The sequence below is a fragment of the Pagrus pagrus genome, assembly GCF_965226575.1.
Source record: "Pagrus pagrus genome assembly, chromosome: 22".
Classification (NCBI taxonomy): domain Eukaryota; kingdom Metazoa; phylum Chordata; class Actinopteri; order Spariformes; family Sparidae; genus Pagrus; species Pagrus pagrus.
Window position 1 is genome coordinate 5682150 of NC_140204.1, and position 14749 is coordinate 5696898.

The window sequence follows — 14749 nt, forward strand, 5'->3', positions numbered from 1 at the left end:
TGCTAATGTTTTCCAGGGCAGCTTTTTCCTGGAGTGGTGCTTTCAGTGATTTCAGGGTTTTACAGGACGTGTTTAGCACTTTCTCTTTTATTGAATAGGAGTGCGTTTGTTGCCTTAGAGCTGCTAAATGTGATGGACTTTCAACAGAATCTGGTGGGAGAGGTTAAGTACAATTTCAATATTCTAGGAAAAATATCTAAAAATGTTAAATTTCCATTACTTTCAGTCGTGAAAAACCCTCGTAGAGCATGTTACGAACACAGAGCTACCCTTTAGAGAAACCTGAAAATCCATTTTCTGCACTTCGCATCTTCAAATGTCTTCCTTTTCCTTCTTTTGTCACCCCCCCCCCACCAAACTCAAGGTTTAGCTGTGGTTCCACTGGGCGAGATCCAGCAGCGTCTTTTTCCGCCTCTCCTTTGATATGATACGCGAACAGAAAGTATGGGAAGGATTCGGTTTCCATATGATGGGAGCCACATGGGACTCGTACGGCGGAGATCGGAAATGAGGGAAGACGGATAGACGTTTCGTCGTAGGAGGTCAACACAGAGCTGAACTTCCACTCTCCAATTTATATACATTACATTACTGTAACCATCTGTTTGCTAGTAACACCATAAACTGTAAAATCTGGAGCAGGCATGTTTTTTTTTATCAGACCTTTGTACGGGAGTGAGCGCTCGTACACGGCTCCATTACTCTGCAAAGTCAGCATCGTTTAACAAACATGGACCAAAAGAGCCTCATCTAGTGCCAACACACTCAGTTTCAGGTACTCAAAGACCAGATTATGAGTACTTTTAGACTTTGAAGGAGGTTTTACATCAGATTTAATTAATATCATTATAATCCAAATGCGGTTCTCAAACACTCGGGTCAAAGATCAGACACTGACCAACAATAAACTTAAGTAGGAACGTCAAATTACTACTGTGCGTTATCAGGCTGAGATAGTGTTCAACGCAAACTGATATGACAGTGTAGAAAACAGCAATTCAGCTGACTCGGCAGTCTCCATGCTGTAAAGATAGCACAACCTCAAAACATTTTATTGTTTCCAGGAGAGTCGAGCGTTTAGCAAACACTGATCTCACTTTGCGGACTGAGCAGAAGTTTATTAGGAGCTTCAGTCCACCTCGAATCCTATGAGCAGCATCTATCAGCCCTTTATATCCATGTTGACTGGGCAAACAAAGTGATAACACACAGCATACCAGCTGTTACACACACACACACACACACACACACACACACACACAGCTGTAGCCACATCCTAATGAGCATTCCGACGTGGGAACGTAAATATCCTGTTTTCACGTGTCGCGCTGTCGAACCAAGGACATGAGTGTGTCTCTACCAGATGACATAATGCACAGCACACTCCTCTCTGATGTCTCTGTTGCTGCTCTCCCATCTCAAACTTTCTTTCAGCATCACTGTTTCCTTATTTTGAATGATTTATGTGACTTAAGAGTCAAGATTTCACTGTTTGATACCAACAGAACTGCTATTATTTGATTCTTCATTGTTGTTTCGTGAGGTATTTAATTAAGCTACATAACTGTTGGTCTTCTCAGAGTCATATTAATAGAAACGCTTCAACATTTTTGGAAATACGCTCATTCGCGTTCTTGCCGAGAATTAGACGAATAGATTGATACCAATGACATGCCTGTTTGATAGCAGCCAGTTAGCTTAGCTTAGCAGTCAGTTAGCTTAGCATAAGCAATGGAAACAAGGGGAAACAGCTTGTGTTCATCCACCTTCCAGCACCTCTAAAGCGCTTGAGTTAGCAGATTTGGACTCTGTGTTTACGTCACTGATGTTGAAGTTAATGTACACCTGATGTTGAACCTCTAATCTGACGACGCCGACCATATTTATCATCGTGTTGCTGCTAAGTTAGCTTAGCATAAGCAATGGAAACAAGGGGGAAACGGCTAGTGTTCATCCACCTTCCAGCACCTCGAAAGTGCTTGAGTTAGCAGATTTGGACTCTGTGTTTACGTCACTGATGTTGAAGTTAATGTACACCTGATGTTGAACCTCTAATCTGACGACGCCGACCATATTTATCATCTTGTTGCTGCTTACACAATGCATTACAGAATTATTTCCTGGTTGTTTACAAGTTTGTGTACTAATGTATAGAAATTACAGGATGTATGTTTTGTTTGTGTAGCACTCGTTATGCAACCCTGTGCTGTATAATGACACATAACTCACTTAATATAATCACCTCACATCATTTGTATGTGCTTGTTCCAACACTTCAAATGAAAATATAGATTTCAAGATGAACGTGACGTATCTGTTGATGCTATAATCTCGTTTCCGTCCGTGAGTCATCATCATCTTTATCTCCTCCTGTCGTCCGCCTTCACCTTCGTCACTTTCATCTCTCATGCCCACTTTCCCCTCTCCGCTCTCTCTTCCCTTTGATCACTTCCAGCCTTTCTGTTTCATCCTCGTCCAAATGACCTGGCCATGAAAACACTGCGCGCTCATGCAGGACGACACAAAGACACAACACCGTGTCTCCACAAGCCTCCTCGTACACGTATTCATGCCATCAAAGCAGAAAGTTTCTTTTTTTATCATCTTAAAAAACAACGTGTATCGTGAAGATCCACAATCAGCCACTTCTTGCTTGTAAATCGCACTCGCCAACATGTCTGATAGATCATTTAGTCGACATCATTTTTGGCCTTGTCGTCATTGTTTAGCCTCAAAACTGGACAGAGCAAGAAGCAAAGCCAAACACATCTTCTTCCACGAACCATACGTGTGTTTGCATTAATGTACATTAAGCCTCTTCTTGGTCAATTTTATGTTACACCCACTTAAACACCTTACGTCACTTCGGAGACGTGCCCAGGGCCCGGTGGGATGCACACACACACACACACACACACATACACACACACACACATATCGACTACCAAATAATCAGTTCACTTCTAAACTCCTGCCTCACGAAAGAAAAATAAAACTGCTTGTGTCACTCTTCAAAAATCCGCCCACCCCTACGCCACCACAACCCCTGGAGCCCTAAAACCGACTGTAACTCGACTCTGCGATGTGGACTTGAACCATAACACACAGAGACGGAGGGGGAGAGAGACGGAGAGAGAAGGAAGGTGTGATAGAGCGAGAGAGAGGGAGACGGGGAGGGAGAATTGTGTATTTTGGCAGTGGAGTCTGGTGTGGGAGGTTTATATTAGTTGCTTTGGATTAAATCAAAATATTTGCAGTGAGGGATTTGACTCGACTTGAAATTGGTTACCGGTGATGAACTGCGCGTGCACCTGTGTGTGTTTTTGTTTGCGTGTGCAGCAGAGGTCAAAGGTCGCATTTCTATCTCACACGTACAGAAAACACGGCCTTGTCCAAACTTGCCCACTCGCTGACACCGAACCCCCTGCGATGCACACGTGTTGCGTGTTTTCCATTCTCGTTGCGGGCTTCCACTGATCCTTTCCACTTCACTCTCTAACTTTGACCTTCGCAAATAAAACATGATCCAGTGTGAAACTCTGGGGTAAATATACAGCAGATCTACGTAGCGATGGAACAACTGGCCCATACTGTTTCCATACTGCGCTATAGGAGGTTGCGTCAGAAATATCTCGGCAACAACAGCTGAGGCCACACATGGAGGCCGGATTGAGAAGCAGCTCCGAGTGTGAATGAATGAAAGCGACTGATATCGACAGGCTTTTAACGTCTTCAGCACGCAGCCAGTCGAGTCAGTGGAGCTGCAGCGATGAGCCGATCAATCCGTTAGTCGATCGATAGGATGAGATGCCAACTATTCTGATAATCGATTCATCTTTTAAGTCATTTTTTAAGCAAACATTCGCTTGTCCCAGCTTCTTAAATGTAAGATTTCTTGATTGTTTCTGATTTTTGGACTGTTGAATCATTTTCAGTGTCTGGGCTCTGACGCCTAATCAGACCGAAAATCCGACTGCGATTCGAATCTGTAAACCTCAAAATTACTCCACTGTGTTTCTTTGTCGACCGGAAAAACGTCAATATTTTGCGGGATTTCTCCATCTGTTTATTCCCGGAGGTCGTCTTGTTATCACCCAGATAAATTCCTGCGATCCTACGCACAAAAAACACGCACTTAAATCGCACAAACACAGATAGAAAAGACAAAAATTGGCAATTTTTCGGTGGCTTAGCCGGACCACGCACTCATCTACACACACACACACACTCACAGTACGCATCCACTTTGGGCTTCTTCTGTGTGAAACAGACCACACACACACACAAAGACACACAAAGACTCATGCACGCACACACACACACACACTCACACAAAGCCACACCGGGTGTATTGTTGCATGTAAGGGTGAGTCAGAGCCTATCAGTGAACCCAAACAATAATAAAGTGGACCAGTGAAGTGTAGGGAATGGAATGCCAATCACACACACACACACACACACACACACAGACACACACAGACACACACAGACACACACAGAAAACCCCCAAACTTCCCCTGAAAACCCTAAAATTTCTGCCAGTCGTACAAAATGTACAAACACAGAAGCGCCGTACGTCTGCAACATCTGACGCAGATTATAGTTTTATATATTACATAAAGTACTGTCGCCGTCATGCGGAGGCTCATGCGATCCACATCAAGGAAGTTATAAAACATGTGGAGTTTAATCAAGTTTTGACGCTGCCATATGAACTCAGGGGAGCATCTGATATGGTTTCATCCCTCCGGTCCAGATTTTCAGATGAAAAAGATTAAATGTAAAGACGACGTCGCAGGAAATACATTAAAGCAGTAAACCGCGTAGTTGATCCCAGCTGGCGAATGTACAAAAAACATATGTGACGTAGAGTTAAGCCTTTGAGATGTATCCTCTGTGACCAGTGAACTGTAAATATAGCTTATTAACTGTCACGCTCATATGTTAAACATTTAATAACCAACAAGCAAAGCGCCAAATCAGTCCAACTGAGAGCAGACTTTATTGATTTCTAAATTATTTACAATTTTCACTCCAACTCAACCATGGATATCAGACTTTCCCTTCCTTAAGGTTTTAGGCACAAAAACCACTCGGCTAGGGTTAGGAAAAGATCTTTGTTTTGGCTTTAAATACCTGGTTGTGTTGCTACAAACAGCGGAACAATATCCCAACGTCCACTGAAAAATATGCGGCTTTATTCCCACAAAGACGGCTGCAAGTACCAGTCGAAACAGGACGCAAACGGCCTCTCACTTGGCAGTCATCACGTAGAGGTTTTGATATGATACGTATGAATCGTACAAATTCATCTGTGGTGTGCAGAAATGTACAATGCCAACATCTTCCTCCAGTCACTGGGCTGTACTACCTATTGAAAAAGTCTGTAACGTCAGAGACGGCGGTTGGATGACACAACAGTCCAAAAACCAAAAGATAATCAGGTTATTATCAGGTTAAACTGAGACAACCCCGGCTGGGATTGCTGATACCCCCACGAGGCCGGTCGCTTCCGTATTTACACGTGTTTGTTTGTTTGTGCCTGAATGCCGCGGCACTGAGGCAACGCCGGAGCGTTCCTCATTGTGCGCCGCTCATTGTTTCAAACCGTCTTTTGTCTTCGCCCAGGCTGGCACTGGGGTGTAGCTCTGCTGCGACTCAAAGACGGGCCTGTCTCCAGATTAAAAATAGCCGGCCTCCGCATGAGAACCAGGGGATTCCCCACATACATAGCTCCGTGTTTTTCATTCCATCTCTGGCCAGTATCATCTCGAAACGGTTTCTCGTGTGACTTCCTGCCACCTCAGAGAGGAAAGACTGAAACCAACCCATCTATCAAGACTTAAAACAAGCTTTGAGCTGTCTAATAAGTAACTATATTAGCTCATTATCTCATCCGAAAAGTATACAAAGACATTCTGCTCTGATCTGACTCTGCTGATAGTGTTGCTTTCCTGCCAGTGTGTAAATTGGAAGCAGGCGCAGCCGAACTCTCGTATATTTGCCCTTCGTATTGTGTTCCTCTCATGACAGGACGGCCATAAACCATGTTCAAATATGAGCGAAAAAATAAGACAGAAAAAGGACTTCTGATTCAAAACGGTACGTCATTATCCAAATTGACCACACATGCTGACACAAGCTATCGTGTGATTTAAAACTAGAAGTAGAGCCTTGATCCAACGTCATAAATGTTGACGGCTTATCTATAATCGTTAAAGAAAGCGAGCCAAAATTCCTGCATCCGTCCCTTCATCCAGATCCAGACCAAAAGTTTACGGGGTCTATTCTGGGCCGAGACTCGTCCTCCATCCCAGTTTTGTGGAAATCGGTTCGGTAGTTTTTTAGTAATCTTGCTGACAAACCAACAAACAAATGCACATCCGTCCGTTAACTTTGATTATGGCTCTCCAAGACAGATGTTACCCCACTACTGCACAACAAAAACCAGTGCAATTTAACTGAAAGACACAAATATTTAATCAGGAAAGAAAATAACGTGCACTTCTTGCTATAGCATATGAAATGGAGCCAGGCTGCCAGCTTGACTTGCAGCGCCAGTCGAGCTTCATTTTCCCAAGAGAGGCGGAAAAAAATCAGCTTTCTTCCTCTGCATTTGAAGAAGGAAACGTCTGGAGGTCTGCTACTCTAGTTCAGGACACATGCTCGATGGAGGTCCTCACCGACGCACACCTGCGTAACTCATCGCCTCAGTTCGCACAGCAGACCTCCACCACAGAGGGGGAAAGCGTGACTCATCTCACCTTCCCACAGATGCGAACCGCCGTGCGGACACGCAGAGTTCACCAGTTACTCTGACGGAGTAGCGTTACACTAACAACCGGCACCGTGCTGGGGATTCATTCATCATGCGCGTTTCCTCCAGCATCCCTGCGGATCTTCTCTAAGAATGCCAATATATAACGTTTCCATGAAACCACATGTAGCACCTCTCTCCCTCTGCGGACCACGTATCACTGAGCATGTGTGCATTTAAATCCCCATGCATCAGGCAGGTAGGGTGTTTTTCCTTGATACGCGATCCATTAACAGAGACAGGAGGAGGACAGACATGAAATAGTGGACCTCCACCGAGGCGCTCAACAATACGAACCTCAGTCTGGCTGATAAGCTTATCACTGCCATGTTTAATGCCTCCCTAGGAAGGTAATGAGTCAACCGGTCCTTCTGCTGGTAGCTGAACAGGCGCACCTGCAGCCACAGAGCAGGGCTCCACACTCATTTTTCAAACTGGTTGCACTGGTGCGCCTAATTTACTGTCGGTGCAGCCAATAATACATTTTAATTTGGCTTTCTTTACACATTATGTGAATGTTTGTCAACAGGAAAACAGCTGCAAATGGATGTTTTTATAACAATCAGGGCTCTGGACTAATGTTTCAGTACATATATTGCACTGGTGCGCCTAAACCTTTAATTTGGGTGCACCAGTGCGTAATTTAGGTGCGCCCGATAATACATTTTAACTTCATCATCCTGTAAATGAGCGTAAAGAGAAGAAAAGGTGGGTATGCATGTGGACGGACTGTTGGGTCGAACCCTGGCGCCCTGCAGAGACCGGCCTTGTTTACACACTGGAGCGGCTCTGCTAACTGATTTCTGGACGGAGGACTCAAACCTCAGCTGTGCAGATATCACAGCCAACAGCTCTCTCTGTAGATTACATGTATAAATACCTTCACTGCTGAGGACACGGTACAACACTGCTAACTGTGTGGGATTCCTGCAGCAGAGGAGCGCTCGCCTCAGCCACTGACCTGCATATCTCACCTCATGCACATCTGTAACCTGCTTAAAAGCAATTTCAGCAGACTGCTCTTCCTGCTTGTTAAATGGCTGCAGTATGTTCCTTTAGACACGCGATTTAAGGCGTTCAGACGGGCAGACTGCTCGCTCCCCTCCGCCTCGATTACTCGTAATTCTTCAGATTGCATGGTCTAACGAGTTCAGTCAGGCAAAAGTCAAGCGCCTGACAAGTCAAACGCGGGGGCGAAGTGCGCTAAACCTCTTCCAGAGATGAATTACTCCCCCGTGAATAAAAGTTTTACAATATTTCGTTGATATTTCTGTCGGACGTGCAGCAGTTGTGTATGAAATACAACTAGAGTGTAATGAAAGTGTGACTCTGCCCTCCAACAGGAGTCGTGTCTTCCCAGTTTCGTGCGCAAAAGCGACTTTTCTGCGTAAAACTCCCGCAAGTAGCACAAAGTACAGCATTATAACCCTAAAAGTAACCAAAGAGCAGCTCTTACCTGCGATATGGACATGTTCAGGTAGAGAAAAAGCCCTGTGGTGGAGGCTATCTGCAGCACCACCACCACAATCACCACCATCGCCACCCACATCTTGGACGGCGCTTCCCGGCGCCTCGTCCCGCTCGGCCCGCCGGCCGGGACCATCATGTAGGTGGTGGACTCGCTGCTCACCGATCTGAAATAATCCTGGTGCTGCTGCTGTGCGCTCGGAGTGGCCATGGCATTCCCGACGCATGAGCAGACCATAAAAACCAAGAGGAAACAGCAAAAAAACAACAACAAACAAACTCCACGGACTCGAGCGAGGATTGGAGCAGAGTTTAGATCTCCATGCGTCCGGGGCTTTTCACTCGGAGCTCAGCGGGGAGGACGAGGCAGAGGGGGGAGGAGGAGGAGGAGGAGGAGGAGGTGAAGAGACAGACGAACTGGGAGTTAAAGTTTGGATCTGTCCATGTCTGCTGCGTAAAAGAGGGACTGGAGCTGCTGGAGGTGGCAGCGCAGGACTGATGAGCTGCAACCGAGAGAGAGAGCAGTAAAGAGGGGGCTGGCTTAACCTCTTCATCACCCTGGAGCTGTGGAGGAATGCTCTCTCTCTCTCTCTCTCTCTCTCTCTCTCTCTCTCTCTCAGTTTCAACATGGGGCACCCATGCCATGCATAGAGCAGAACATAACAAGAAAAGCAACAGCTGATAGACATTTACCCCCATTTTTGATCATTATCTGCCCATACCTCCTTAAAAAGTGACTAAAATTGTAAATTTTTTGGTGCTTTTGCAAACGATCTCAACTTAAAATAATCTTTTTTATATAATATAAGAGATCTGCAAATTCAGAGTATATTGCATATTGAATGTGTGACCCCGGGCACTGCAAAAAATGTAGAGTTTTAAGTTTTTTCTTGACAGAATGGACTGCCAAACCCCGTTTCTACAGCCAGTTTCTCCCCTCTTAAAATCTATGCAGCACCAGGATTTAGTACATTTATATAGCCTCTCCTGAAAGCTGAACCTTTCTGCTTTCTTACCCACTTTAGTCGTGAAGTTTGACTTCTTTTGAGTTAGTCTGGGTTTGTCCCAGATGGGTTGATTCTGGTCCCTGAGCTTCAGTTTCAGGCTGAGCTGGCAGAGGGCGCTCTCCCCCCTCGTTTCACTCCTTGTCTCTGCAGCAGTTGGTGGAGTGTGCTGAAAACAAGCTGAGAAAAATGAGCCACGAAAAAATAAATGTGCAACAATTCTGATAACTGATGATTAGGATGAAGTGTGAAGGACGAAAAATCAGCTTTACTTTAATTTTCTTCGTCCTCAATATTAATAGTTATGGATAAAACAAGCAATATTGTCAGTTTCTGGCATTTTATATAAAGTTTTAATAGATTGAATAATAGGTAGTTTACTCAATATTAATATTAAAACTGTGGCATACTTAACTTAAGTGTTTTAGAACAAAATTACAACTTATTTTTTTAACTTTTACCTTTATTTTCTCTTTTTATCTCAGTCAACTGTTCGTCTTAGTCACTGTCTGTACTGGCTGACAGCCAATAACTGTTGTATTATGAGTTTTTATGTCTATTTTAGGGTGTTGTCACATGTGTTTTAATCCCCAGAAGCGTCACAGGGACAAGGACCACAAATTAACCACAGCTAGAAGTCCTGTCAACATTGCATCAGTTGCATTTTCATTAGATGTAACAATGCCTGCATGTATTCTCCCTGTCAAATAAACTCATAAATAACACCAAAAGGAAAAAACTAACCCTTCTTTCTTTCCCTTCCTTCTTATACTTCTGGTCCCCTGAGCCGCAGCCTGCAGTGTTTACGTCTGTGGTCTATTTTACAGCTTTACACTGTCAGAGAGCAAATATTTACCCGGCGTCCCGGGAGTATCGCTGCGAAACAAGTGTGGCCACGATTAAATATTTGATCTTCGGTGTCCAAAAAGCCTCACAAAGCTGCAGACAGGACTTCATTGTTAGTAGATGAGAAACGACCACATGGAGAGACAAGTCAAACATCTTGTTTTTTATTGCGCCGGTAAATCCTCCATCCCCACTTAAAATCACTTTCTAACACAGCAGTGGGCATCGGCTTTATTATCTTGGCTGGTCTTTAGACGCAGAATCATGATGTAACTCATATTTTCCCCGTCAGACGCAGTGTTTATGGTTGAGCTCTGAAACAGTGCCTCCAAAAACCTTTATGGACCATAGCACCTCCGACATAACATGTATGTACACAGATGCTTCCCAGTTTTATTAGATTTTTAAATTTTATGTTATGTTATATTGTGTCACTCTCACTTTCCCGTAGGTGTGAATGTGAGCACTAATGGTTTTGTCTCTGCTACCATTTTTAGACTGTATAAATCAGCAAAATAAAATGCTGCAAACCACAGATACGAGCTACAATACATGTCAGACCGTGCTCAGATTAGCATAGTCTCATGTCCGGAGGTGGAGGGGTTGAATTATAGTAACAAGGCTGCCAAGCCAGTGACCACAGTTCAAGACGATGTTTCAACATTTGTAAATGTGAAACAAAAGGATATTTTTAACAGCGTTTCTAGATTTGTATGTTTTCAAGGAGACCTCAGAACAATTTCCTGTTGTGTTTGTGGCGATAAAAACCCTAACTCTGTTTATATCGAGACATCGGGACATGTCCAGCCCGCCTTGTGGTAATAAACCTGGGTACTTTAAGCTAAAATGAGATCTTTGTCTAACCCTAGCTGTGTTCGTGGTGACAAAAAAACTGATATTTTTGACCAGAGCTCGGTGCAGCTCCAGCAGCGTTTATGGCAATCAAACCAGGTAAAAGCCTTTTCCTTTTTTAGATTTATTTTTGGCGATTATTTCATGGCTATATTTCTGATTGTACAGTCGAAGATAGACAGGAAATGGGATAAGAGAGAGGGGGGATGACATGTAGCACAGTACCTTGGTCGGATTTGAATCCTGGGCAGTCGGATCATCTCTAACTGATCTAAACGGGCTATTTTTTCACGGGAAGTCAGACCAGCTGTTTATGTGGTGCCCAAAACTGTGAGGTATACCATCTCCAACCATTCCTGTGGCGACCAAAACATGTATTTAAGTCAAACGATGATGTTTTCCTGACCCTAACCAAGTTGTTTTAGTGCCTAAACCTAATTCACAGCATAGTCACAACATAGAATGGAGATAAAGTTAAACCTAAGGAAACGTTAAGTTGCAACACCAAGAAATGTAATGTTTTTAACACATCCGTGGTTTGCAGTAACAGACAATGCCGACATTCCTTCCTATGATGAGGTTGCAATTGACTCCTTTGCCATTGCCAGTAGACGAGTTTGTCTTTCTGTCTTCTTTCTGCTGTGTCACGTAGTGCAGCACTGGTCGTGCTGGAAAAGATGAGGAAATTGGCGTGTCATGTGTCCTTTCCTGCTAATTTGTGGCTGGAGCCGATACGTACCCATTGACTCATTCAGAGCAATTTCACTTGAAATGAATACCAGTTGTACCCTTTCCCACTGAAGACAAAAGCCAGATGTTTGTGGGCGTTAGTTGGTTTTTTTGGCCATTGTCAAAGGGTCATTAGTGTCAGCGCTGTGATGATCTGGCAACCTGTCCAGGATGTACCTCACCTCTCGCCAAATGTCAGCTGTGATTGGCTCCAGGCCCCTCCGACCCTTCAAAGGATATGCAGCTATAGATGGATGGATGACATCACATGCCCATTCCCAATTGATCAGAATAAACGCCAACAGGTGCGCTGCAGATTTTACAGATAAATATTTACAAATGATGGATATCCATCTACCACATGCAGCCGACACCCGTCCGCCAATAAGCCAATAGCTGAGCTGTTCAGTCTGACGTTAGCTTTGCTGGATGGCCGAAATTGAGTACTGTCTATTTTTAAGACTGTTGAACTCCTGAAAAACTCCAGAAAACCCCTGCATAAAACTTAGGTAATATAAATATCGCAGATTGTTTTAATGTGGTTAAACATTATTAAAAACATGTAATGAATCAAGTCATCCATTTGGGATCGGCTGGTCTAAACAACAGCCTTTCCACTGTTTCCTTTTCCATCACCACAAACAGCTGGGAGGCAGTCTGTGTGTGCCCAACAGTGAGAGCTGTTTATCAAGGATGGGAGGCAGGCGAGTTTGGGTCGCTGCCAGTCCAACAGCTATGGACCATCAGAGGGCCAAGGGATTTTTCGCCTCCTCAGATTTTAGTTAAAAAGGACCAGGTTGAGGTCAAGAGTGAGACCATGGGAAAATCAACACCAAGATACTCCCTAATACAGTTACACAATACTCTTGTCTCTTTTTGTTTTGTTCTGTTTAGGGTAAGCGAACATCTTTGGGTGTAAAACTCCTTGGCACCCTGATCTGAGAGCTTTCCTGAGCTCGAGCCCACTTGCCCAAAGAATCTCAATCGCTTTTTCATTCATCGAATCCGACGGGTTCCGATCGAATCCAGGTGCTGTCTAGAAAAATGGTCCCAAGTCAAGTTTTCCTCAAGCAAATTCAGTTTAAATTAACCCTGCGCCAGATGTGGAAGCCATCTGTTTGGGACTTGACATGCCTGTTCTTTCAGTGAAGGTCTTGGTGTGCGGGAAGGAGAGCACTGCAGGTAGGAAAGTTGATGTTTGAGTCTGATTCCCAACTCGTCAATACCGAGGCTTTGGGGCTGTAGTTCGGGTTGGCTGCCATCCCAAAGTGTCAGTGTTTAATGAGATGGGCATCAGACTCGAAAATCAACTTTCTTACAAAGTGGTGAAAAATAAGATGGTGAAAAAACACATACCACATCTACCAAAGCAGTTGATATTGCGGAGTTGAAGTTGTTTGGTGCTTTAAGTTGACTCCCTAGTCATAGTTTTGACCCCTAAAACAGCCAAATTTTGAAAAAGGTTTGCAAGAGGTCAAAACTAAACAATGCATATCCCAGTGAGATTGGCAAATAATCAAGTGATCCCAGCTGATAATGCTGCGGCTGACAGTTTAAATTGCCTCTTCTCCGAGGTAATCATCCTCTGGGAATACCTCCAACACAGAGATGGCAAAGCCAAAAGTGGATGCTATCTCGACTTAATCGGATGCTCATCCCATCTCCTGAGCGTGAAACAAAGCCTGTCATCAGTTTGGAATAACAGCAGTAAGAGTGGAGTCCAACAAAGGATTACATAAGTATTGGAAACAGAAAACCCCTCAAGCTGCAACTCAATTTCATACCCAGGTATCCAGAGATCACTGACGCTCTTTTACCATCCTTGAAGCCCTGCTAGTGGCACGTCCACCACTTTGGTATAGACTGAAATATCTTAAGAACTGTACCCTAGATTGCCATGACACTTTGGTGATCCTCTGCCCACTCAACAGGATATAATCTTAGCAGTTAATGATTTTGCAAAACACTGATAGATATGTTTTTAATTGGAAGGTGGACCATCTCCAGCTGTTTTAGTGGTGACCAAAACCCGATATTTTTTCGCTGATTGTCGGACAATATCCAGCTGTTTTTGTGGCGGCCGTTGGGTATTTATTTTTCCGAAAATCTGATGCTTACCTTTGTGACCTGTATGTAATCGTAAAAAGCATGAGCAGTGAGAGCTGAGGCATTCTAGATACACTTGGCGATGATGAAAATGAAAAAGCTTTTTGGGCTCATTTCTAAGATACTTCGTTTATCAACTATACCACGGCTACACGTAGAAAAATAAAGCACAGCCTCTTGTGGCTCGTACCTTAAACAGTTAAAAATAAAATGTTGAGCCTGCATGCTCCACTCTGAGGGTGTGCTGACCCCACTTCACTCAGATTTATGCCGGCTAGTAGCTAATGGTGCCCTCATAAAATAGACCGATTGGTGCACTCAGCAGCCTGCTGTTCTTGCTGGCACCTACAGTGATACTGTACTTATCAGACCTGGGTTGAATCATATTTCCAGACATTTCTTATTTCTTTAGTTTCTCAGAAAACTATTTAGATATATAAGAAAATCTGAACGATCACGCATGCCTCTCCTCTGGATGTTGGGATAGAACATTTATTAATTTAAAATATTGCTGAAGGGCAGTTCGATGCATATTGAAAGAAGCACACTTTCCAAGACAGTTAGAGCACTGGAACAGACCTCAAGGTCCAAAATAATACTGTACGAAGAACCGAATTGACCTTTCAGAGGTTCAATTTGTAAGATCAATTTAATCTGACCCAACGCTACTTGAACCGTCTCCTGGGGTCGAACAAACTCATCTGAAAAAGGAAATGGAAAAACAAATCCTAGCTATTTTTTCCAGTGGTGAAACACCGGACTGGATCCTGGCACAACACAAGATAGAGCGAAGCTTTGGTGAAAAATTGCTGCAAGCAGCTGTGCCATTATGAGTAGAGAGAGAAGAAAAAGTGTCCTGCTATCAAAATGTCTTTGAAGTATCTTGTAATAAAACTTGCATGAAGCTGAAATATTTTATAGGAACGAG

The 14749-nt window shown here is 43.8% G+C and overlaps 1 protein-coding gene across 1 annotated transcript in view; it reads right to left on the reverse strand.

Moving 5' to 3' along the window:
• tnfsf10l (TNF superfamily member 10, like) overlaps nucleotides 1–8794 on the reverse strand; it is a 54464-nt gene extending 45670 nt beyond the window's left edge. Inside the window, 1 exon segment of the mRNA XM_084343849.1 lies at nucleotides 8274–8794. Coding sequence (XP_084199975.1) covers nucleotides 8274–8522 — 249 coding nt within the window. The 5' untranslated portion in view covers nucleotides 8523–8794.
• Nucleotides 8795–14749: the final 5955 nt, after the last annotated feature.